At 35.0% G+C, this 27,688-nt stretch overlaps 1 protein-coding gene across 6 annotated transcripts in view; it reads left to right on the forward strand.

Annotated features, from left to right (window-relative positions):
* Positions 1 to 27,688, forward strand: part of LOC135198484 (voltage-dependent calcium channel subunit alpha-2/delta-3-like) — a 585,611-nt gene that overhangs the window by 459,468 nt on the left and 98,455 nt on the right. For all 6 annotated transcript variants that reach the window (XM_064226069.1, XM_064226067.1, XM_064226068.1 and 3 more), the window contains exons 13-24: positions 70 to 450; positions 1,353 to 1,439; positions 4,616 to 4,672; positions 7,660 to 7,740; positions 10,629 to 10,703; positions 11,139 to 11,192; positions 15,678 to 15,782; positions 16,873 to 16,902; positions 21,762 to 21,833; positions 22,136 to 22,292; positions 23,124 to 23,169; positions 23,516 to 23,670. In XM_064226069.1, the coding sequence (XP_064082139.1) occupies positions 70 to 450; positions 1,353 to 1,439; positions 4,616 to 4,672; positions 7,660 to 7,740; positions 10,629 to 10,703; positions 11,139 to 11,192; positions 15,678 to 15,782; positions 16,873 to 16,902; positions 21,762 to 21,833; positions 22,136 to 22,292; positions 23,124 to 23,169; positions 23,516 to 23,670 (1,300 nt within the window). The remainder of the gene's footprint in view (positions 1 to 69; positions 451 to 1,352; positions 1,440 to 4,615; positions 4,673 to 7,659; positions 7,741 to 10,628; positions 10,704 to 11,138; positions 11,193 to 15,677; positions 15,783 to 16,872; positions 16,903 to 21,761; positions 21,834 to 22,135; positions 22,293 to 23,123; positions 23,170 to 23,515; positions 23,671 to 27,688) is intronic.

Below are 27,688 nucleotides of genomic sequence, written 5' to 3' on the forward strand. Positions count from 1 at the left end.
ACCTGCACATATTTTGCGACGGCACGCAATTATGTCTTGACCTTGGGGATTTAAAAAAAAATGGGACAGCGCCAACGCATGAGGCGAGATGCATCATTCTTCACGTTGGGGAATGGTGATGAGGATGCCCCACCCAGTGAAGGGGTTGCCCCAGGTGAAGGGGTTGATGAGGATGCCCCACCCAATGAAGGGGGTGCCCCAGGTGAAGGGGGTGATGAGGATGCCCCACCCAGTGAAGGGGGTGCCCCAGGTGAAGGGGGGGATGATGCCCCAAGTGATGGGGATGTCCTCACTGAGGAGACACTGAATCAAACTGGCCTCCGGCGCTCAAAGCGAGATGTTTGTTTCATGATTCCCAAAAGAATTCACGATTATGACTTGAAGAAACGAGTCGACCGTATGTTTAGAGAAATGGATAGGCTAGAGGAATATTATGAGCATAATAGAATGGTATGTCATAGTTATTTTGTGAACACGTTTCAGACATTTGTTGCTGTGGTGGTAGCATCTGTAATTGTAATTGCAGTTTGCAGTACTGTAGTGATATGTAACTCACAAGTATTTAACAGTAATAGTAATGTATGCAGTGCCCTTGTGATATTTCTGAACATGCAAATGCTTGGGTTTGTGTGTAATATATATGTGAATATACAGTATATATATAGATATATATATATACACACACAAGGCAGTCCCGGTTATCGACGGACTCGATTAATGGCAAGGCAATTTATGGCGCCATAACAGGCCGAGTTTCAGTTATCGGCGCCATAAGGTGCTGATAATGGAGTTTTGGCACCATAAAATACCTAACAAGGGTGCCATTAACCAAAACAAGCATTTGTATGTTTATGCCGATCATGTGTATAAAGTTTACACAGACCTGTCTGTTTTACACGCACAGTCATGATGGTCTCAGTAGTTATCCTTCACTTAGTGTTCTAAGCACTATACATACATATTGCTGTAGTAGTTATTTATATGCAGAAGTTTATACATGCGCTCTCCAGCTGTTAGCCATAGTAAAGTTGATATTTGTAATTATGTATTTGCAGAAAAAAATCGAGCTAGCAAGAAATACATTACTCATACTAATGTATAGAGTAACTGCTTGAGATTTAGTATTAGACTTGTATAACTTTGCAGTATCTTTTTTTTTCTTTTTTTTTAGGTTTTTGGTGATAATGTAGACAAACTATTTCAGTTCATTAAAACATACTATTTGAAATTTTTCATTTTTAGAAAAGGCATTAATCCTACATACAATGAATATATTCTTGTATATAATGCACTTAGTGACAGTGCAAGCTTTGTATTGGGAGCATTGTAATATTTCATCTGTATTCACGCAGGGACGTCGAGAAGCCCCAGGTCTCAGGGATGGATACAGGCTAATGACATCGGTATCGATCCCTGTGTTTGACCGCAGGAAAACTATGGTAAGTTTACACTGATTATTTCTATTTTTCTCTCGTTTTTAAGTTTTCCCTTTAAAATTCTTCACTTTCAGTCACTTTCCAAGATCCTCAATGTGGGTCAATAATTAATTGACAGTGTTCACCCATGTTTCTTCAGTACAGCTTATGTATAATGCGGAAGTACATTTCAGGCCTTCAGCACTTGAATGCTTGCACTGATGCTGCACTGAAGTGAGTAGAATCTCTCTTTCCAAATTGTTGCTGAATACATCAGTGTGGATACGGAAAAGTTGCTTTGAGATGGTTCGTGAATAATATTTGTCGTTGGCATCAGGTTACTTGACATGGATATTGATAAGGTAGAATTCTTTCAACCTGCATATTGTTCTAGGTGTAACAAAAAGTAACTTTCTGAGCAAAAATTGAAACCATAGACATCAAGTTTAGCTAAATAGAATTTTCTATCAAGTTTGACTTCCAGATGCCATAGTAATAATAAGAATGAAGAATAAAGTTCCCCTAACTCCTCCATAAATTTGCAGATATCGTAAGACAGTTGATCTTGCCTTGCAGATGTCATGGAAGAGTCTCTAAAGAGGATATTTGGATGTAAGGTTTTGAGAGCGTGAAAGTGATTAAAGTTTCAAATAAATTGATGATAACAGAATATAGTAGCAATAGGGTTGAAGTTCAAAGAAAACTCTAGCAAAAATTGACAGAGTAGACCATTAAAGCCATGATAATTGGACATTTTCATTAATTTACAGTCTGGATCAGTTACGTTTCTAGTGTTTCATTTTAAGGTGTGTAGTCCCCAGTTATCGGCTGGGGCTCTGTTCTGACGACTTGATGATAAGCGAAAATCACCAATAACCGAAAATCGGGGATTTTCGGCGCTTTTCGGCGACGAAAACCGGTGCCGATAACCAATTAATGGCACATTTGTTAGGTATATCTCGGCGCCAATAATCGGTAATCGGCGCAAGACAGGCGTCATAAAACCAGATCGCCGATAACCAGGGACTGCCTACTGTAATTGTAGATGTTGACCATTTTGCATATCAGGACAGGTAGTTTGTCTCGGCTTCTTGCTGCTCTGTACTCTGCCCTTTGATCCTGTTTGTTATTGTTTAGTTGAACGAGACCAAGGTATCACATTTTTAGACTCTGAAGACTACCAAAGGGTTTGTTCCTCACAAGATGATAAGAATGAAGCATTGTAGTTAAGAAAGTTCAGCAGCTAAGTAAGATGAACCAAAATGTAATAGATGAAAGGTAATAAGCGCGAACGAATGCAGTTGCGCCTGAATGAACCCTGCAAAGGACCTTAATTATCAACGACAGTGTCATATGCAAGGCATAGTGTAAGTTGCGTCTCACAAAGTTGACCATTATCTAGTAGAAGTTTGCCATTGAAAGTCTAAACATTTGTGGCTAATCCTCATCTATAATTGATGATGTCTGATTTTTAGTTTAGTTACTTTTTGTAATTACAAAGAAAAAGACAGATTTAGATATGTGGTGTGCAAAATTTTTTTTATTTTATATATATATATATATATATATTATATATATATATATATATATATATATATATATTGTTAGTGCTCTGATAAAGTGGAAATTCATGCAGATAATTTTTTCAGTTTATTATTTTGGTGTAAAAACAAATTTCAATTAACCGAGCCACCATTCTGTTCTATCCATCAGATATTTACTGATAGTATGTATTATTCCTGAGGTGGGTTTAGGTAGGATCTTCAGTTGATGCCATTGTAGTACTGTATGTGTTCTTGGTGACAAGGACCAGTTAATAGTAAGATCTTATTTTATAATAATATCCTTAGTACTTCAGATTGTGATTTTCACATTTTTTTATTGTTTAGAATTTCAACTTCTGAGTTTTGTATTTCCATTCCCATGCTTTGAATTTCCATTAACCCCTTGTAACCGTCGTGAGAAATTTTTTTTGTCATGCATCCTTAACATTTTTACAGATATATGATTACGGACGCTCTTTGTTGCCATCCATCACCAAACCAGATCGTCCTGATAGAATCGCCGACATTCCTTTAGTAACCATTTACCCTTTATAGTGATTCCCTTTTTTTTTAATCTATGTGTCAGTTATGTGATTCTCCCAAGAATCAGAGTGGACATAGAAGACTGACTTACTGAGTTATAGCCGAAAAAAAAACAAAAAAAAGGGCCTGTAGCCCCTTTTGTAAGTAAGACTACCAAAAAAAAAAAAAAAAAAAGCTGTTTTGTCCTGTGGCTTAGGAGGCCTTTTGTGACTTGGCTCTAATGGGAATCTGCCTCCTCAGACAACCGTCGAAACTGTTGCTTTTCCTTCACCTCTGCCAAATCGCCTAAGATCTTCGTTTGAGTACTTGCTGTCATACTTAGCCATTTGCATCTTTTATTTTTAGGTTCCCTCCGACATTTTGCTGTCTTCTGGAAAATATCTTCCAAACAGTGATGACATCTGCTATTCCATCATTCTCACACTTAAAATGTTAGGCAGATTTTTGCTAATAATATAAATACTGTAACCCGACCATGACAACGTAATAGTTTCACATTTTGCAAGTTGGGATTTATATGATAGTTTTACTGAACAAGTTAAAATTAAGATGTTAAAAGATGTATTGCCAGATAGTTCTTAATGTATAAATTTTCTTTACTGTTCATGCTTCTGTTAAAATTAGCCTGATGTGAACAAACTCCTTTCTTAAAGTATATGCTAAATTATTTTTTGTCTATATAAACCATGTGTAAACAATTCAGTTTGCCCAATAAGTGTAAACGTAGAACTTTTTTCTTCATAAAACTTCTGAATCAGCCCCCTCCCGTAGATTGTTAATTTATTTTATTTTTCAAATTCTGTGTGGCCCGTTTTACACAAATTAGCCTCATGTGATTTAAATTACTTAGGGCAGCCCAATGCTTATTATGTTATTTTCTTGAAACAGTCAAATTTTCATTCTGCCTGTATATTAAACAGGACACATTTCATGCATGCATCTTATTATATTTTATTATATACTTTTTATGTTTGTGAAGAGCCCAGAATCCACTCCTGATTTTTTCATTTTTTCTTATTTTTAGCATGACATTAGGGCTACAAAAATTCACACATTGCATCGAAACATTCAGATCACTCAAGGTCTAATTATCTACCTTTTTATTTCCTTTAGAACATCACCGAGCGAGTTTTGGTCAATGAATCCATTTGGATAATGAGGACGAGAGAGGTATTGATCCTAAAAAAAGTGTCTAGAAACCAATAGAGTTCGATGTATTATGCCAGCCCTAGAGAGGTTTTCTAGAAAACAGCCATTAAGAAAAGTAGTTCTGCTAGCAGATCAGCAGATCTTAGCTCAGGTGGACTTTGCTATGGAGGGTGTGAACTTTTGTCATTTTTTTCCTCCTCTGTCGATTGTGTATGCCAGTAAGCAATTGAGGATGTACAGCACACTGTTTACATAGAGTACCGATCACTAGTTCGATAAAGCCAGCCTGCTAAGTTGCTCAAATCATCAATGATCAATAAATCATTAAATCTAGACCAACGTAGTTTTGAACCATAGTTTTTATGGTGAAGCCAAAACTGTAGTAGACCCTAGTTTTTGAAAAATAGATGCTTTAATCTTAGATCACTGTGGAACTTTGTCATGTAGTTAAATGCCTAACCATTGCTAATATATTTACATCTAGTTCTCATAGAATACCCATTTAAATGACAATTATATGTCTTAAGAGAAAATCCCTTGTATGTACCTATGTGTATTTAGCTATTTGAGTGAGGGCGAGTTACTTAAAAAGTACAATTCCTGTATATTTGCTGATAAGTAGTCTAGCGAGTGCGTGATTCCTCTCACTCAAACAGTCTAAATGAGGCGCAGTGTTCAATGAAAAAGTAAGTCAACACAGATTTTTTTTCGACTACTGTGAATGAGAAAAGCTGAAGCGAGTGTGTTGTGTGAAGTTAAAAAGTTATGTTTCCTTTTCTATTCAGTTTCGTTATTGGTTCCACTTTGGTTCCTCTACCCACCACTAAAACACCCACATTCAAAACAGATTTCATATTGATTTGCAGTCCTGCAGACCATTAAATTGCTTTTAATTTGCTGCTTTTATTTCCTGTTATGCTCTGGAAAAAATACTTCCGCGTTTTGTAATAGAGAATACGTAGTTGGATAATAAAGATTTATATAACAATTTTCTCATAGTGTGCATTTCTTTGTTTCAAAAGTAGAATTTGTATTGTTTTAGTTTTCCTATCCCAGTTATTTTTTTTATAGATTTCCTCATTTTTTGTATGTTCTAAAATCAAAGCTATTGACAAGTTGGTTTTCAGCCTCAAGATTTAGTGTTATAACTTTTTCCTGCTCTACCAGAAGAAAGCTGAAGTTCATTTAGCTTATTCTCAAGACAGAGAAAATGTTCACAATCAAGTCCACTTCCTTCCCAAGGAATTACCACCCACATTCAGTGCCGGTTCTGTCCCAAGAAATTAATTTGATTCAAGTTCACTTCTTTTCCAGAAGATCAGTCACATTCAAGGCCAGTTCTATCCCAAGAAATTCACATTAAAGCCACTTCTTTCCCAAGGATAATTAATTACTTTCACATTCACTTCTTTCCAAGAAATTAGACATCCAAGTTCACTTCTCTTCCAAGAGATGAATCACATTCTAGTTCACCACTTTTCCAAGGAATAAGTCACATAGAAGCCCTCTTCTTTCTCAAGAAGTCTTTTACATTCAAACCCATTTTGTTCCCATGGAATTATTAACATTCAAGTTCACTTTTTCTCAAGAAATGATTGACATTCAAGGATACTTCTTCTCCAAGAAACTAGTCTAAGTTAAGTCTACTTCTTCCCGAAAAAGTATTCAGATTTAAGCCCATTTCTCATTTTGGTCGCATTGTTGTCCAGTCATTTTCAAGTCTTCATTAACTCATGCAGGTGCTTCAGTTTATGAGGGCAGAAATGCTATCATTTTTAAGAATATGGCATTTAAACCGCACCATCACATACACTTAGGGTATTGTCCATAACACAATCTTCCTGTAGGAGGTAAGCCAGTTTATTGTGGATCCTATGGATTTCCTGTAGCTATACAGTGATTGGAGTCACTGCTCTGTTCGTGCAAACCTCTAGTATTTTGAATGAATGTGCAGTCTAGATTCAGTGGAAGGAATAATGTGTAATTTCAAGTTGAATTATTTCCCTTCACAAATTACTTCTTCAGCATTAATAACTATATTTCTCTAAAGTTTCTCAAGAAATAAGATCAAGAATTACTACTGTGAGCCTAATTTCTTTTCTAACGAAGGGCTTAGTGTCAAGCAAACACTTTCTGTGTTCATAAAGTTTAATAATTTTGTAAAATATACTGGGACACATGACTTTTCTTTAACCCAGTGCTTGGTATAGGTCACGGTACTGGGTAAAGTTAAAAACAAGCAGACAAATGCTTAAATATCTTTTCTGTCATCATATATTACATATTTGCACTATATTTCCCAGTCATAGCAGAAATGTGAAGGGAGATGTTATGGATATCTAATAGTTTACTGTCTAGTCAGTTTACTGACTCGCTGCCAGAATTAAGAGGGCAGAAAGTTGTGGAACCCTTGTAATGACAAATATATTTCACTAAGTAGTTATTATACATTAAAGATAGTTTCTGGTACTTCATCTTAATTGCCTCTATAAAGCAGCCATCCCTTGAATTGCCTATATAAAGCAGCCATCCCTTGACTTTTCAGTTGAGTCTGCTTGCCAAGAAAAGAATTACGTTATTATACAATGTATCAGTTTTTCCAATATTGATTATTGTTAATGGTAGCATGTGATTCATTTCAGCATAAGAAGGAATGTACATTAGGTTCTTTAACCTCGGTTTATCAAAGATTTACATGAATTTTTCCGTACAGCTGAGAAGGCTGTATAAATAGCTTTTTTTTAACTTGTGGAAGTGGGCTTGATGGGCAGTGTAATGTTCAAGATTTCTTGATGTCTGTATTGGGAGTGGAGTGGAGTGGATAGAAAAAGTTTCAACACTGTTACTCTTGACTGAAGCCATCATTGCCTTTCAGCTACTCATCATCGTATGCTTTCAATACCATAATATGAAAAAGAAGATTAAAAGGATTTTCAGCCAGGAAATTATTACGCTCTATAAATTGCCTTTCATGATATGTATCTTATCTATTTCATTTTTTTTTCTAGGTCAGATCAGCAAATTTACTGGGAGTTGCAGGCACAGATGTCCCAATCAGAGAAATTGAGAAACTTGTTCCCCCATATAAGGTAATATTTTCTTTCAACTTGATACATAGTTTTTTTATAAGGAATGCCATCCCTTCTTTGTGAAACTTATTTAATTGTAGCTTATTGAACAAGTCTTATGATTATCACAGTCCACTGTTACAGTAGTATTGTTTCTGCAGTTTGCAGATGGTTTGCAAAAAACAGATTTATTAGTAGTATTACAGTGTATATCTTTTATGAAAGAATAGTTCTTCTTTCCAGCCATGCTAATGGGCAGAAAAATAGTTTTACTCAGAAGGCATATATATTGCTAATAGATTTATTGGTCATTCTAAATGTTATAGCTTGAGCTGATTAAATGCCCAAGTAGGCAATGCTACACTTACTCCTGAAAGTTAGACTTTAGAAAGGTATCTGGACATAATTTACTCTCCCCTCAGAAAGCTGAATAACTCAAGGGCCACGAAAAATTATGTTCTTACTGTAAGACATGGTTTTTATAAAATCGTTTGTCCATACAAACCCATTGATTATCCTGAACTGCAACTTAAGAAGGATAGTAATGAAGGAGCATTCATAGAGAATCCCATTATGGAAGGAGCCCCTTTGAAATATCTAGACATAGAGTAATTTTAGTTGTACAAAGCAAGCTTCTTTAAAGTTAATATTCCTAAGATATGACACCAAACACAGGTGTGACCTCAGGTATTTCCTAAAAGCACAAGCCTCCATGTGTACCAAACACATGAGGGATGAGGATGATGATGAAAATAGTTATTAGCCCATATCCTTCCCAGCCAGTAGACCATGAATGACCACAACAGTCAGATCAGCAAATACACATCAGAAAATTTGTGGGTAAAATCTTGTAGCTTTAGGGTGGTAGATAGCTCCAGGTTGAACCTGTAAGCCAGGGAAGAACGAAGAGATCAAACCGACTGCACTTTGATTTTGTGCTGGGAGAGGCCCTCCTGAGAAATGCCTGCGTAAGTCTAGACTATGAAATAACCTTTTGAAACTGAAATTAAATTGAAAATACTCCTGAGAGAAAACTATATTCACTGAAAGAGACAGGCAAAGCAGGGATAGCAAAGGAGCCTGAGGAAGAAGCACTTTTTCTTGAAGACACTGAACCTAGAGTCTCACGAAGACCTGAAGGACTACAAAGACCAAAGTAAGAGGCCTAAAATGCAAAATGACGTGAAGACATTTTCTGGACTTGCTAAATGGGAAGTACATGCCCCTCTGGTGTAAAGAAATGAGGAAGCCCCCTCTGCCAGCCAGTATCCTGACAGACTCAGTATATTCCTGGAGGGATTAAGATGAAAACACGTGAGACAGCCAAGAATCAGCAGTCTGTTTCCAAGAAGTACCAGTGAAGGCAAAGACACAAACTCCTTGCTTAGAAGCATCATGGAGTTCCTCGCTGGACGAGTAGTTTTCACGCTCGGCTGCCAATCTGGTGGTCCAAAGTTCGAATCCCGGTTCGGCCAACGTGGAATCAGAGGAATTTATTTCTGGTGATAGAAATTCATTTCTCGATAGTGTGGTTCGGATCCCACAATAAGCTGTAGGTCCAGTTGCTAGGTGACCAATCGGTTCCTAGCCACGTAAAAATATCTAATCCTTCGGGCCAGCCCTAGGAGAGCTGTTAATCAGCTCAGTGGTCTGGTTAAACTAAGATATACTTAACTTAGAAGCATCAAGGATGTGGAAGCGTGTAACATAGCACAATGAAACTATGAAGAGTCAGAAATAGCACCACTTGAGACCTCAGACACGCTACACTTACAGGCTTGTATGTGAACATAGGAAAGCTACTGATTTATCAACTAATTTACAGACTTCACAAATTTCCAGTGGAGAATGATCTTGGATCCACATTGATGGGCGCATTTAATGAGGATCATCATGTAAACATGATGTAAATGAGCTGCAAGTCTGTCAGCACTCCCCTACACAAGTACATTGTGGCATGATAATCTAGAAAAAATATACTTCCCCAGAAAATCAAGGCCAAGTTACTGCAATTTAGTAATTACAAAACCACATAACAGTCATTTAAGAAAACGTGTGGTTCATGAAACTAGATTGCTGCCACTCTTCTCTTGATCATAAATTTCTTTATTCTGCTTTCTATGTTGAAATAATTAGGAGATTAAATCTTGCTTTTCTTTTTTCTTTTTTTATACAAAATCTTTTGCAAAATATTGTGATCCTGGACTCATTCCCCTTCTCTCTCTCGTGTTGCCCAGTAAGGATAATAAACTTGGAACTACTACTTTACCCTTCAAAATTCTCTCTCTCTCTCTCTCTCTCTCTCTCTCTCTCTCCTCTCTCTCTCTCTCGTCTCTCTTCTCTCTCTCTCTCTCTCTCTCTCTCTCTCTCTCTCTGTTTTGATAATACATTTGGAACTACTGCTTTACCCTTCAAAGTTCAAGTGTTGATTAGATTGGCTTCTTGAAGTATAAGTAAGAAGCCACTTTAACCATATGCGATTACTTATTATGTATGTAAAGGATAATGGTTTTTAATTTATGTAATCCTTATTACAAAGAAATTACCCTGTAAATACTATACAGTGCCAGTATTGTACACGTTTGCTTCTTAATAGAAGTCAGAAGGGTATACTTTGGCATCCCATGGAGTACGAACAAATGGGAAAAATTATTCTTTTATTGTATTTTAGGTACCAACGGAGTTTGTTCATTTCAGTTTTGGTTGTGGTACCGTTATGTTGAAATGATAAAATATCACCGATGGAATTTGCATAAAAAAAAGGTCTTTCACACGCCTTTTAACCATGAAAAAAGCCCGAGTGATGAAGACTTTTGAAGAGTTGAAAATGCAGTGAGCATAAAAATTGTACAGCGTTTGTATCTACGCTATGTATACCAGAAATACATATTTATCATTCTTACTTGCAGCTTGGAGTAAACGGTTACTCATTCATGGTCAACCGCAATGGATACATTCTTTACCACCCTGACCTGCGGCCTGTGGTAAGCAATATCTACGACTACTCTTTATCTTTAGATGCTCCTTGCCATCCCTTGTCAATGATGCGCTATCTTTTGTTTAATTAAAGCTTCTATCTCTATAGACTTAAAGCGAACTCATTTGTAAGTATGTTTAAATATTCTCGGTAGAATAGGCTTAAGCTCTTAAATAAACTTTTGTATTAGATGATCATTTTTTGCTATAATTTTTACTTCTCTTATTTCCAGTATGGTTTCTACCATTATTTTACCCCCTGATATTTTGTAGAGTCATTAGTCTGAAAATACCACTACTTTTCATATGCGTTCAAGAGGCTCTTTGATTTAGACTAGAAACTACCCTCCAAAACTTTGCAGTACAGTAGTTTCATCAAGACTTTTGGATGTTTGCTTTATTTTTCTATTTTCTGTCATTTCTATCCTTTGTTTACTCCCTAGCACGAAGAAGCAAATGCTGAGGTACTGAGGAAGTCTCGTGATAAGCGTAAATGGGTAACATCTATTGTTTCCTTTTCATGTAGGCACGGCATACTCTAAAGTGTGACTGGGAGAGCCCAGGACTTGTTTTCTATGTTTGTGGCGGTGTTTAGATAAGGGCTAAGGGTGTGACACTGTTTATAAATGCCATCCCTTAACCCGTTTGCATACCCCATTCATTCTCTGGACGACCAGAAATTTTAGCTGCCTCTTTTTAGCTGAGAACACTGTACCCATCATGATTTTCTAGATATGAATAGTCATCCATTATCAGTTTGGAACAGTATTTTTTGTTGCTTGGTCCAGCTGGAATTTCGTTGCAGTCCATTTTTGCAGTCATTAGCTGACGCATCATAAAATTCTAGCTGAGAGGTATATTAGAAATTTTACACTACGAATATTTCATATCAAGAATATGGTACAGTATTTTTGCAATTGCAGTAGATGGAGATTTGATGGATAACTTTTGTCATTTTTAGTGTTTTTTCTTAATATTTAATAATGTATATGCTCACCCATGAATCCAGTGTAATATTTATATATATATATTTTTACAATTTCAGTGTTTTTCGATCATTATATTTTTATATATAAATGTATTTACCCTTTAAAAGAAACTATTTATCAAGATCAAGTATCCTATTTTTGCTAATATGTGTATTTGCATACTCCCTTGTTTTGATTTTTGATAAACTACCATTTTTTTCAATTAGTCTAAACTTACACATTGACTAATACCCTTTTACCACCTTTATAATTTCAATGGTTGTCACACTCTTGGTTTTTAGAAAGTCTTTCTTTAGGTTAGAGGTTAGTACCTTCTCTTGTGATCATCCCATATATATGCCAGTATCATTGAAAATGCCCTGCCATCATGGAGGAAAAGATAAGAGTATACGAGTACTGACTAATCACTTGCTGATGGCTCTTCCACATTTTCATAAGATAAATATAAATACTATACGTACTATTTCAAGGCTGAACAGTAAACTGTGTGGTGAGGAATGACTGGAGGATGTGTCTGTGCTGTTATGTATTAGATAAATCCGCATTTGGTAATATGAAGTATAATGCTGTTTTACATGAGCAAATATCTCAACTGGAATGCAAAATACAGTGATATTATTTTACTGTGTGATAAAAAAAAGTTCTGCTGCTCAGGTAGGTGAAAGCCTTTGTATACTGTATTGGTAAAATAACACATAATGAGTTTCATTTTTATAAATTAGGATACCTAGATAAGTAGAGGAAACTGATAAAGCTAATTACTATGGAAAGTTGTCACAAAATCTCAGATTGTATGATTCATGAATCACGATTTTGATACACAGATGTCTTGTGTAGTTTTTTCTATTCATCTGTGGAATAACATTGTATGTATGAATTGCTGAGAAGGCAACATGATCACTTTTATTTTGCTTCTCTTATGACATGTTGGCAAGTGTCTGGCACTTTGCAAAAGCAAAATCTTCAGTTTTTTCAAGAATAGCACTCAAGACAAACACTGCTCACGTGCCTTTTCTTTCAAGTTTATTGGCAATGGCAGATTTAGAGAGAGAGAGAGAGAGAGAGAGAGAGAGAGAGAGAGAGAGAGAGAGAGAGCAGCCTTACGTCATGTTGCACATACCATTAGCAAGTGAATTTAGTCGTGCCGATTGCATGATTTTACTAAGTCAGAGCAATTCTTGATTTCTTACAATACATTTGTAGATTTAGTCCAAAGTGGAACATTTTGAATTTTGTGGTAACATTGTTTTTTTTTTTTGCTTGGTTTCACATGAAGAAAAGCATGGTAAATACTGTACCTCAAATACTAATGGTTCACATTTTATTTTTATGCCTTAACACTAATATTCAGTGGTTTTATCTGTCCTACCTTTAACAAGGTAATGGGCTATTTTTTCCTAAGCTACTGTGAATTTTTAACATCCGTCCGTTCTGATATATATTGAAGCTCGAAGTGTTTTTCCATAATCTTGAAATAACTGTCTAGTTTTTGGCTGAAATATTGCAGTCCCGTTTATTTTTTTCAATTTAAATGTTTTGGTTCCCTGTAGTGTATACTACACTCAATATCTGGCAAGATAACACAGATACGCTGTATTTCTTTAACAAGCTTATTCAGTTTTTATCACTGTGTTGTGTTGAGAACTAATGCAATATGGTGTTTATTACTTACATTATATTATCATCTTTGGACGGAAGTCATTTGAAACCTGACTTTCCTGATTGAAAGTATTAATGGTTACTTACATTTTAACTGCAATTACATTGTGCTAAAATGTAATCTGGCAGATATTTTAATCAAATATCTAGTGAATGCTCTTCCCATAAGTTGTTGTACTTATGTTTTGCATTTTTTTCAAGGTCAAACATATTTTCAATTTCCATAGTATTTCTGTTGTTTGTTATACCTACTGTTGTTCGAGCAATATATGTTTTCCTTATGTCATTGTTCTTGATTTTCATACGTTTTGATGCATTCTTTACTTTTACATTTTTGCCCTCCTTTTATATTCAAACAGTCCATACTTTAATGCCAATCATACTCTTGTACATGAGGTCAATACTAGTTTGACCATCAGTAAGAATATTTTAGATTTGTGCGTAATGTTCACACAGTAAAACAGTATCCTGGTGCATTTTAAATCTACTTTCTCTCACCCACCTCATCACTCACTGGTTTTCTCTCATTGGCTAAAAGCTAGTGCTTTTTGGAACATCTCACTGTAATATGAATTTAAACCCAACTAAAAGATTACGTTTGTTATAAAATGCCTTTTCTACGGTTTGTCTGTTTGACAGTGGCTTTTCAAAGACCAGGAATCATTGCTGCCATAACTGTAGCTAAACCTAACAGTGATCAATAACTGGTCTTTTTGAACTTGAACCAAAAGTTCTGGTAGTGTTTTGAGACCCTTGTTTTTCAAGTTAGATTTCCAGTACTTTGTTTTGTGAATGATTTGAGAAGGAGGTACGGGATTATTTTATAAACCGTCTTATTTATAAAAAAAAAAAGTTGGTTGTATATAGATGCAAAATGTTGCTTTTGAAATGATGTTCTAGAAGTTTAGTTACTTGTCTCTGAAAGTTATATGTTGTGACTATTTGAGACAGATACTAGTGGATGTCTTGATATTGTTCAAAATTAATGCCTATAAGAAAATATGTAGGCAACCGATAATATAGTCCTAGGCATTCAGTTCAATTTTGTAAATAGTACAACAAAGAAATGGCGTTCTACTAAACTAGGTCAGGCTTTCCTGATATCTTGTATCTTAGGTTGTTCCTGAGTGCAAAATGATCATATGTACTTACGTTTGCATAACTGCATATTTCCAAGTCAGATAATAAACACTTAAATATTGTTCTTCTATTGAGTATATCATCAGACATAAAAAAAATCTATGTTTAAGCATCATATGGAGAGATAATTATACCAATGACAACAATGATGGTGACGATAGACATAATGGACAACAAAAACCCATTAGCTTATTCCATTAACTTTATACAGAAGTATCTTTGAACAGCTCCTATACCTAAAAAATCAATAAATTTTTCATACTACCGACTGAGGTGTTTTGAAAAGTGACTAGCATTATTGTATTAGTTTGCACAATAATCTATTCAGTGTTAGCATAGAAATCTTTTGCTAAAGATGTAGATATTTGTTCCTACCATTTCATCACAGCTAGCACCAGTCACGAAGTAGATACTGTATTTGGAGGGATACCAAGACTTTTTCTGTTTGACCTATGATACCAGTGTGGTATCTTTTTAACTGAGGTCAGGTCATAGTATCTTTCACGTAGAGGGGCAACCATGCTAGTAAAATGACCCGAGTAGTTTTTTTGTGATTTCTTCACTGTGAGTAGTTCAATGTCCTAATAGAAGTCAATGAGTTGAGTACAGTAGAGCTATATAATAGGATCAGCAGTGTGGTATATCATTTAGTGGTAGAATTTCACGTAGAATGTGAATATATTTGGCATAAGTCAAGCTGTATTTTGAAGTGAAATCCTGTACAGTACAATTTTTATTTTTGATTATCAAAGAAAAATGCTTCATTGTTTTGAAATATAGTTCACCTATTTTTTATCCTGCTTTTAAACAATTTCTCATTAGTTCTCCTCTTTATCATGATTTCCTTATCTTTATTTCTTTCTTTCTTAAATTTTGTAAATAAGTTCCTTTCATTGCTTACAGTTTTGATTACAGTAAATTAAATGTTGATAGTATATGCATTTAAAACATTCTCCTAATTCACTTTCCTTTTCTTTTCCCCCTCCCTGTCTACCAACACCCTTATACCATCCAACTCATCCTTTTTCACCCCTTTTACTTTATTTCGTCTTAATCCATGCATTATATATATTTCATTGTCCTTTGTCCTGTGTCCTTACCATCATCTAACTGTTTTTTCTTCCTTAATACATTGCCCTTTCCATGATATTTGGTCATTCTTTAATTCTTACCCTTCCTCGAACCTGCAAACAGTTCCAGGACATACTGAAACCCAATTACAACAGTGTGGACTTCGCCGAGGTCGAGTTGTTCGACAAAGAAGATGATCTTCGCTCCAATGATTCGGAACTTCTCGCGGTAAGTTACTTTACCCCAGTTTTTTTTTTTTTTTTTTTTTTTTTTTGTGGCAGGTGGGGGCGATAGGGTGGGGACAGATCACAGAAACCAATATTTAGAGGAATGCTAAATAGCATTCGGCTTTATTAAAATATCTTCTGAAAATATTAAAGGAATTAGTATAAAAATCACAAATATCTTACAAATCTGTGCCCTTTATAGCAAAGGGCATTTACTGTATTAATGGCATTTGAAATTTACAAAAAAAAAAAAAAATCTTGAATATGTTTTACTAATTTGAGAAAAATTCCGAATAGTAGTTGCCCCATAAAAAGACTACTAGGTATCTTTTACAAAAGTCACCATTTTATGATTTTCATTGAGGCTATAATCGCTTACACCATTTCAACGTTTTTTGTAATGCTTGAAGGCAAGCTCCAGAAGAAAATCTAAATTGCAGTTAATTTAGGGAAGCAGAAAACTTACAATATTAAGATTGTATTTTATGATAGTTAGAATTTGGGGTTGTTGTTTCACATTGCAGGTGCATGCAAAGAATAATGTTAGTATATTTTTTATATACAGTATTTGTTTTTTATTTAATCCTTATTATTACGTATTTATTTTTCTGATATTTTCACGTTCACATTAAATGTGAAAGTACAGTGGTGACAAATTTAATCACTTATTTTTGCAGATTTCTTTCGTACTTTATATTTAATTTCTTTCTTGAATTGTCATGATCAAATAATTCATAAGAATTGCCACTGATTTATAGCACAAATGTTCTTTTCTCATTTTTAAAACAATTTTTCACATGTAGGGTATAGATTTTTTAAATGTATAGATGCACTATTGCTGAGCATGTATGTCATGCACTTTCCACCTTTTTCAGTTGTAAGTAGTAGTTAATTCTGAATGAAATGATTAAGAATCCAAAAATTGACTTTAATTTTGTAGGATTAAATTTGATTTAAACAAAAATTATCTTTGCTTGGTGATCAGTCATTTCAGCGTGTATGGAGTCTTTCATGGTAATTATGTTATGTTCATTTCACTGTTATTTCTCTGTTTTGTTTTTGGTTTCTCCTCGTTTACATGGGCGATGCAGCTGACAATGGGGAGAGATTATAATAACAAGGTAGATCTAGAGGTCAAGAAGAGTTGATGTCGGCTGAGACATATCCCGTTCCTCCTCCTAGTTTTGGATTTGAAAATATAAAGAATTGAGCCTCTTGCTTGGGGAGGCTTATTTTCTTAGTTTGAGACATTGCTGTTTTGAATGCATTTTTATGTGCTTTCCCATGCAATTTCTGACATCCTAAGAGGTCAGGCATCCTGGCTATTGTTTCTTTTACTGTGAAATGATTTTTTAATACTCTTCAAAGATAATTTAATGACTGGTTTAAATAGCCTAGGAATTCTTGCTTCTTGAATGTCAGAACATTTCCTGTTAGCTACGGTTTGCTGTTAATTGAAGCTTGGTACAGATTTGCAGAAAGGTATATTTATATAAAGATACTGTATATATGGACAGTATATACTGTATTTTATATTTAATATTATTATAGCAGATGGATTAGTATTACATAAAGCTAATGTGCTGTAGAGAGTAACAAACCCGTAGTTTATTTTAGATAAAACCCATGATCATTTAGCAACTACTGTAGGAAATGTCCACAGAGCAGAGGTTTTGCGGTTTTGGCCTTTCGTAGAATTTGTATGCTCTGGTGGTGTTCTCACTAGCTAACTTTGCCAGGAATCGCAATGACCATGAATTGGCAGTGCTAAACCATTGTGTGGATTTCCTTATATCAGTATGTCTATTCTCCATCATACAATTACATAATGATAAAAACAATCAAGTTGAACATAGTGCTGGGAATGTATCACGACTCTATTTTTTCTTTGCTAGCATCATAGTAAAATGCTGAAAACAGGGCGAGAAATGTCCTTCAAACTAAAATAATTGGCGCTGTTACTTCTCTTTCAAAACATTAAAAATTCTAAATTGTCACTTTCAGTTTTTCTGTTCTTAGGGGATAACCGAAGGAAAATAAATTGAGCATATCAGTATGTTTACCATTGCTTCTAGAAGTACATAAAATGCAAACTGTTTACTATTTATTTTGCTTAAGTATAAAAAGGTGAATAACCATGCTATGAGCATGGGAACATTACTTTGGGGGTAAGTGTAAATTCTTTGTTTTGACAATGATATTACTTAGGGAGCCACATTGCTTATGAACACCTTCTCTTACTATGACCCTATCCTAACCCCCCTACACTTGAGTTTTCTCTTTGACAAAGAGGAAGAGAAATGGTAATTTTTTAACAAAGTATTTGATGTTTCAATAAATTCGCAATGTGGTGACAGGATGTCTTTGGGCATGTGTTCTGTTTTGTACCTTAAAAATAGTACTATTTGCCAGCGGTTTCTCAGTATAATTCGTGAAGTAAGTTTTACAACACTTGAATCTTAAGAAGAGCCCTCAAACTTTTAATAACAGTCATTCTTAGAAAATTCTCTGTATACGCCTTAATGGCTCAGTAAGATGGCAAGAACATGATATAAAGACTGATCTGTATAGCTGATTAGCTTTATCGAAGGTAGGAGATAATTTTGGAACCATGATCACGTTGGTCAACATTTCTAGTTCAAACAAGATTGAAAGACTACTCCCCCTATTAGCATTGTTTTTCAGGGTCCCATATGTTTTGCATCTGCCTGTGCCTGTCTTCAAAACTTCCCTATTTAGGCAGTGGTTAAGGATAATTTATATTTCATTTATATATGACCAACAATTTGAGTCACATTGTTCATTTTGATAATGAATTGTAAATAAGTCTGAGTAACTTTTCTCACAGAAATCATTGTCACCCTCACTCGCAAAAGAAACATCCTTGTTCCAGAATTTCTTACTTACTTCATCTAGTGATCCGTACCAAGCATCAGAATTTGGAAAGGGATTATTAACTTACTTTATACGCTTAATTGTTTACTTTTTGTTTGGTTTTCACACAGGGAATTCTAGAACAAATTACCCTGTGATGATCCTTTGTTCCTCTGATGTTGGAGTTTGCAGCAACCCTATTTCAATATCAAGAGTATTTTGAGTTTACCTTTGCATGTAAAATGACTTGAAAAAGAAATAAATGTTTTACATTCGAATGAAGAAGTTATTGCTGATTTGTGAATGTGATTGGTATTGTATGATATATTTCCAAGTGAAATATTCTTTTGGGTGACTCCTCTTCCTTTTTTTTTATTTACGAAACTCTCCATTCATAATATCGTTAGTTCAGTTGAAAGACAAAGTTTCCTTGCTTGCTAGTATCATTGAGGTGACAAAATACTACTGATGAAGTGTTATCACTGTTTTTAGCACACACAGAGCACAAAAACATTGGTTGTATTTATAACTGGTTCACTTAAGGTAGATTCTTGGGTGATCCCTATGCCTACGAGACGTTAGTTTGGCGGCCGCTGATTGGCTGGGAGCTGCCTACCTCCCGGTACCAGCCAATCAGCGGCCACCAAACAAACGTCTCGTAAGAATAAGGCTCATCCGAGAATCTACCTTAAGTGAATCAGTTATAGTGTTGTCATTATATCTGAAAAATGAGTTTGCAGGAACATCTTTACTTCCTGTATATATTATCCCATTGAACTATTTAGAGGGAAAATGGAAGACTAGCATGAAATGATACAACTGTTGCACACAACAGGCTCATGATGGAAAAATATAAACAAAAGGATTCTTCTCTTTTTTCTCATCTTCTTGCAAGGCCCAATTTAAATTTAAGATCTATATATTGGTGATTGCAGGTACATAACAGATGTCAAGCCATTCATAAATGCTTCATCCTCAGTGTTCAAAACTGTATTTTGAGTTTGTATTCAAGAATTCCTCTAAAAATAGTCTTTAATGCAGCTTTACCCTCCAGTAGAGTGTAGAATAGTAGCAGTTGGGTGTAGTGTACATTACGTATAGTAAAAGTATTTTGATTGGTATCATGATGTCAGGTTACTTCTAGTCAGTTCAAAACAGAATGTTACATCTGTCAGGAACCTATTTCAAGTCTCAAGTTCTGTTTGCCACCCTTATTACATATTAAGACGTATGTTGTGGTATTTTAACTCTGTCTGCTTTTAAAGACAAGTTGCTTCCAAAATTTACCACCCATAAATATCTCTTTAAATCCATGAATATCAGGTTATTTTGATATTTGAAATATCATTTGCAAAACCTTATTCCATTTGATTAGTTTCAAGACGTATTCTCATTGTGCTTTTGCCCTCATTGTTTCAAAAAAAAATTTTATTTCAAATTATTATATTTTTATAGGAACCAGTTGTCTTCAAAACAAAATGATGTACTTCGGTATTGTTACATTTCATTTGTATTTCCCCTGGAGGAAATTTCCTAGTATGTAACCAGTTTTTAAATGAGACAAGTATTTGGAATAAGTGGAATGTAACATTTGGTAAAATTATAAATAGAACATTAAAAATATTGCCAGTTCAAAGTTAGAAAAGGCTTTTGTCATTTCCTGTTAATTTTTGTAAATGATTCAGTTACTGATTTTATTCACATACCACATCCTATGATAACAGAGTTCGTAGTATTGTAATTAAGTTACGTACCACAGAAAACAAAATAAAGTGGCACAGAAGCTGTTAAGCTCTCTAAGAACATCCATTGACTTTCTGACCAAAACAGACATCTGACTGTACACTCAGAGCATCTGACTACTTTACCAGAAATAGTAGTAGTAGTAGTATAGCATTTGAATGACTTCATTGAAGATTTGGAATAGCTTACAGTTCTTTTTTAGATAGGATAAGTTTAGAGGTTACCCATTTCAGAGTCTGACGTTTTTAAAGCACTTATTCCAGAATTTGGTCAGACATTCGTAATAATTTTTTATATTAAACAATTCCTTGCAGAGACCGGCTAAACCTTATCTTGATTAATCTTGAATGGACAGAGTCTAGGTTGTTGGAATGATAACTAATATCAGGCTTATCTGATGAGTCATACCACATATAGAGTTAATGAAAAGGGAAATCCAATTTCTCAGATTTCCCTTGTAAATTTACTCTGATTTGTTGAATGTCTGAAAGCATATTCTCTTGAGAACTGACGAGAGACTTTCTTCAGAACAGAAAAGTATGCTTTTAACTAACTCCAACAGAGTAAATGTCAAATCATCCATCAAATAACAAGATGATTTCGCGTAGGTATCTTTCAGAAGCCAGGAATTAGATAGTTCACTATACAGAAACTTGATGTTATTTACATTGTAGATGCCAGACATACTGCTGCTGTCATTTATATAAGGTATATAATCCACAAGAGGTAGATTAAGTTAAAAAATTTATTCTGCTGCTCAAAGGTCTTGTTCGGTTAAGTATCCTCTCACATGATTTATGATATCTGTTTCTGATACATACTTCTGGAGGGTTTTTACCAGGAACCTCATGACACTTTGTATTCCACTTACTTTTTTGGGTCTCTTACTCTATGAAACTTACAATAAAAACTTCCCGGGACATGTACATTTTTTCTTAAAAGTAAATTTCCTATTTTCTTCTACAGATCTATACTTTTAACACTTACTCTTGTTTTTCTCCTAAAGTTTTTTACCTAAATTTTTTTACTTTTTAAAAATTTTTTCCATAATGCAACTAATACTCAAATTTTTACATTTTTTACCAAGAGTGATAATATGATTTTTATTTTGAATATGAAAATGAAAAAGAATAACCAGTCTTCACTATCATTTATTACACTAGAGGAAACTGTTATATATTTACAAAATTTTCATATTCTGTTCTCAAGTTACACAAACATTGTTAGTTATCAATAACATAGTTTCTATTAATATTTTTAGTAGTGACAAATTATAGTAACATTATAGGAGTGAAGCTATGCATGTGACCTTTACTTTCATAATTATTTTTATTATATTTTAATTCACTGTTGCCCTTTTCAGCTTCGCCGAGATCTAATAGAGCAACGTGCAGTTGAAACCTTGCAAGATGTCAAGGTTCACTTGGATGGAATGGTAAGTAACTTACGATGTTTTGATTGAGGTTTAAGGTTGAGTCAGGCAGTACCAAGCAAAAGACAGGGACAATGTTGCAAATGGCAGGGACAATGTTGCAAATGGCAGGGACAATGTTGCAATATCTCTGGAATCTTTAAAACTTTAGGAGTAACCCTTACCAATTGTCCAAATTTTGTTAAGCATATGGGTATTCGCAAGTACATTGGAAGAACTTGAATTCTTTTACCATATATTGGAATTCAGTTGACTTGTCATACGAATTCCTTCTGAATTCTCTAAACAATACACTTTTTTTCCAGAAACGAGTTGTGACAAGAGGGCAGTGGTACTACACTCAAAAGGTGGAAGATACGCCCTTCAGTCTCGGAATTGCTTTACCCGAGAAATATGGTAGATACAAAGTTTTCGGTCAGATTGAGCTCAGCAGGGCCATACAAGATCCCAGATCAAATAGAGGTAAGGGATTTTGAGATATTTAGATTGGTGTTTTATGGTTTATTGGCTGTGCATAGCAAGCAATCTAAAGTTAATTAAACAAATTTGTCAGTCTACGAGTATACAAGCTGACGTAAAACTTTCATGATTAGAATGGGAATAAAAAATACAAAATACTGATAGCAAAATCAGCGTTGACAACTGTTTTTCAAATACATTCAGATATCACGTGCCATTTCATTGTAGAATGTGTAATTATGAAGTAAAATATTTTTTGTTCTCTGTCTTGATTATAAAGATGTGGCAGCCCCTGTCCAAAAGTTTTAGTACTTGGTTAGGTGCATATTTAATCAATGAACCAACGTTTTGCATGTCTTTCAGAGTATTGCAGTGCTGGTGGCATTAGCAACTCAAACATTCCTGTAGCCGCTTTATTTTTGTGAAATATTAATCACCTGATGTTGTTTCCAGTCCTTGCTAATACTTTTAGTGCCATTCTATCTCATTTTTGTGTTGATGTCCTTTCTCCCCCATTTTTCATTCACAGTTTAATGCTACTTAAGATGAGCCTATTAAATCTCTGATGTTCCTGTGCAGATTCTTTAGACCCTCCAAATGTCTCACTGGTTAGGGGGAAATATCTGAGGTTGTACTGTTGGTCAAGCGAAAAAATTTTTCAAGGAAAACGCACTTTTCTCCCTACTTTTGTGAGATGACACAACTGTCGTGATTTTCTTTTACTTAGCATTTATGCAAGATTCTTCTCCTACTAAGTACTGTAGTACATGCAAACATTCCGTTGATTAGGATCCAGTGGTGTAATAAAATTGTTCTGTATTTTTTATCCCCCAGCAATGGATCACTTCTCCTCCGGGAACTGGACTTTACATCCTGAATGGTGAGTTTTTACCAAATGTGAATGTCATAATTATGAGGTACTGAATTACAAAAACTCCTTTTAACTTATTTTCCTTTGTAACATTTCTTGTACTTGTAATATCCTTACTTCAGAGGGTACACGTTTTATGAATATGGTATACATTTATTCACATATTAAAATAATCAGTTTGAGATTTCCTCTTAAGTTTAAGTGATCATTGGCCATTGGAGACAAGTCATTAGTAAGAATTTAACCCAAGTCAAGTAATAGCCTTCATGCTAGATTTTCATAGAGTTCTTGATTATTTACTATAATGAATTTTCATCACTGGTTCTCATTGCTATGCGTCCTTGTCCTTCCATAGGGTGTATTGCGAATATAAGTATGATGACGGCCATCATAACCTTACCCCTGAGCAACTGATGACCGATTTCCTTTCGAGGGCTCAAAAGCCCCACTGGAAGTGGCGCTCCACCCGTACCCGCCCTTTACCCGAACCCTCGTTGTCCCACACATCATGTAAGTATTTATGATTGACTGCTGGTTTGCTGATCTTTCGTTCTTTTGGTTTTGCCTGATAATTTCGTTTCTTGTTTTGTTTGCTTAAAGAATGTTCCGGTTGTTCAAGTGCGTTCAGAGACATCTTGAAAATTTTAATTGTGGGAAGGACATAATAAGCATTTTGTTTGTTTGATTATTCTCATTTTACTCAAGTTTTACACTTTTGATATCCCATTGTTCGTGGGAATATTTGTTTGTGTGACGTGTCCTCTTACCAGTAACCTTGCAATATTTAGTGAGGGTGCTCTAATTGCAAATTATAATTACATAAACCTTTTACATATGTAGTGTTTAGATGACATCTGTCATATACCAGGCATAATTTGGAGGGTTGTCAAATGGCATGTTTTCTGTAGTGCATTTACTCAGGCATTTTTTTTATGAAAACTTATTTTTATAGATCAGATAACATCCACTGTTTTACATCTTAAAAGGACCATAGAACAGTTGCTAAAAGAAACCAAACAGGTAACCCACTTGTTCTGTATATGCCGTTACTGCATTTTCACCAATCATTACTGAGCCTCTTGAATATTTTACGCAATTTTTTTGGAGCAAGTAATGGATTAGCGGAAGTTTCCAGGACAGCAGGAGTTAGCTATGAGAAGAAAAATGTTTTTCCAGCGAATACCTTATACTGTAGGTGGCTGTTGCTCAGTATAGTATTTTCTATGATGTTATGACAAAGGGTAGTAATCAGCCAGTTGCCATGGGTATGACTCATAAACTCTCCTAGAGTGTGATTTTCATCATCCATAATTACCAGTTTGGTGTTCCTTTTTCATCATCTACGGCTGGCGTTTATAAAGCCAGTGATCTTTAATCATAACCCCTTTGCTGACTGAATATTCGCGTTACATACGACTCATGAGTGCATCTGTAAATTCTTTTGATGACCCAGGGGATGTTTATTTTGTTAATTCTTTACAAAACGTCGCCCTAGTCACAGCATTCCATATGAGTAATTTTCATATTTGAAGACCAAGAAAATAAAAAAAAAAGGCCTACCTGCTTCTCTGTGAAGTTGGCCAGATTATTGTGAAATGTCAGTCATCAGTTATCTGAAGGACTGATGACTGTACTTTCCATTTCAGGAGCAAAGTGATTTCATGACCTTTGTTCACCATACAATATGCTGCCTTATGTTTCATACTATGATGATTTTTAGATGTGCAGGAAGGAAGCGCTTACATTACTTATTGACAGGTTACACAACTTAGATTACAATATATTTAAATAGGGTAGTGATAAGATTAGTAAACAGAGCAGTCTAATAGCATAGTGACTCACAGCCACCCCTTCTTTGAGACTGAGACAAGAATGAATACCTTGATTGTAGTGATAAATGTCCCTCTGCTCTGTGGAAGAGGGTGCTGTAATTTAGAAAGAATAATTAAGAATCATTGTAATGCATTGCATTCAATGACACTATCTTTGAAAAAAATTGTGACAGAGTAATAAGATATCCCATTGCCAACAGTGACCAGTATGGGGAGTATGTATAGAAAGATTCTTTGTACTTTAATTATACCGCGCAGCTCTCTCTCTCTCTCTCTCTCTCTCTCTCTCTCTCTCTCTCTCTCTCTCTCTCTCTCTCTCTCTCTCTCTCTCTCTACAGGTGTTTTATAAAGAATGTGGGTTTTCCGTAGGTCTGTTTAATATTTGTATTTCTTTTGATTGGTCCTGAAATAACCCATATATTATACATCTGATCAACCTGCCTTGCTCCAGGACGTAACTTAGGAAGTCTTGCAATGTCCTATGACTCCAAGTTACCTTTGAACCCAAAGCTGTATTTTACATAACGGATAAAAAGATTGTGTGTTAAAACCATACGCTTCAAATGATTTGTAGCGCCACTTATGGAAAATTGTTTCTCATGTGCGTATCAACAACTTCCAGTGAGGTTTAGCTGTCAGACAATATTTTCTTAGTTGGTAATTGTCCTCTTTGGCCATCCTCTGCCACCTTTGCACACTTCCCAGCACCATAGATCTTTCACTCCTTTCACTATGAGACTGTGGACCTGTCAAACTGGCAGTTGATACTGATGCTTTGGATAGGTGACTATTGATGAATGCCAGATAGTACACCAGCTGTGACTAGATCACCTAAACAGCATTATGCTACTGTGACCTTAGGTTGAGCTTGGGCATGGGTCTAGTAACCTCATTCCACAAAAAGTCTGTGCTTCCATAAACTTACAAAGAGACCCAAGAAGCCAACAGAGTTAGTGTGTAAACATTCATTCATTTGTTTGTTTATGTACTTGTATTGTTTTATTCATTCGAAGCAGCATTTCACTAGACCTCTTTCCATTTTTGCATATGGCCATGCTTATTTTTAAGCTTCCATAGCAAGGTGATGGACATTATGGTTATAGTAGTACTTTAAAGTTACGCATATTATTTACTTTATTGATTTCCTACAATGTTCTCTCAGTTTTTCTGTAGCATTTTATTTTGTGGGACTTGGTTTGCAGGTCAGTGGCTTTTAGGCTTGCTGTATTGGCAATTTGTTCTTTTTGAATATTAAAATAAATATAAATCCATATGAATATGTGCATAATAATAATAATAATAATAATAATAAATAATAATAATAATAATAATAATAATAATAAAGTGATAAGGCTTAGAAAAATCTTCCAGCATAATACATATAGTGAATCCGTAACTGGCAAATGTAACTCTTTGTATTACATATATCCAGTCCTCAATTGAGAGCAGTGCTAATTAGGTGAAATACCCAGCAATTGCTGATATGAGATCTTATGTTCATGCATTTGATGTGACGCAATGTGACAGACTGACAGAGATGTAATTGGACTTTAAAACTGGTGACAGTGAGAGAAAAGGAGAGATAGAGAGAACGTAATGCTACGGTGTATACACTATCTTGTTCAATTTGCAACCTGGCTGGCGTATTGTGTGACAGACCCTTGGTGACGGTGTTTGCTTTTCATCCGCCTATTCTTTTTTAATATCTTTTTACTCTTGTTTACCTTCTTTTAATTCATGAAAATGATGTTTCATTTGTTGCCTGAGTCCTGTCTCAGCACTGGATAGTGTTTGTTGCATTCTGTTTTGTATTCATTTCCTATCTTTTGAATGAATGACTCTTTTTCCATTCATGCAACAGTTACTTTATGCACACTTTTATTGTGTTACTGCATGGTATAATCACCTGCAAGATCCTTATAGATTCTTCAAAGTTAAATGTATAACTGGTGTGTAAAATTATTAGTATCAGTAACGTAGCTCGAGGCTTATCATGGCAGGATCTAACAGCAAACCCAGAATATTTTGTCACATTGTCAGATGATCTGATTATCATGGAAAAATTGGCTCTAATCCCTCAGAATGCCGATGACAACTGATTGTCATTATATGTCTTCATCTGTGACCCCACAATAATACCTTCCAGAATCCTTTTATCGCTGATCGCTCATCATTTGCACAGAACTGAAGTGTCTTTACTGCATTTGCTGTTTTCCTGCTAAGTATTAATTGTATTTATTTCATGTTAGTCATTGCTTTAGGTTTCAGAATTTACTGGTCACTGGTGCAGGGGAATCTAACTATCCCAAAGAATCAGTCTCCCACATGAATGCTGTCTTTCAGTGGGCATGATGATTTTGGGGAAGTTCTACAGAAGAAACCCGAGTTGATGAAAAGAAACATGACTATTGTTTGTTTATTTTATTTTAACTAACAGCATTGATATGGTCAAAGCATAGTGTGTGTTGTTAAAAACAAGGCCAAGTTCTGCCAAGATTAGTATTACTATGTGCTCATGTACTGACTTGAGACAGAGTTTCAGGAAAGGAATATTACTGTGGCATGGAGTAAACCGGTCTGGAACTTTAGAGATATCTTAATATTTTCTAAATTTTTATTCTGTCCATGAGTTAATGTAGACGCCAGAAAACTGGAATGATTGAATTAATTTCTCTATTCACTAAAAAAAAGCATTA

This window comes from Macrobrachium nipponense, chromosome 22 (assembly GCF_015104395.2).
Source record: "Macrobrachium nipponense isolate FS-2020 chromosome 22, ASM1510439v2, whole genome shotgun sequence".
NCBI classification, from domain to species: Eukaryota; Metazoa; Arthropoda; class Malacostraca; order Decapoda; family Palaemonidae; genus Macrobrachium; species Macrobrachium nipponense.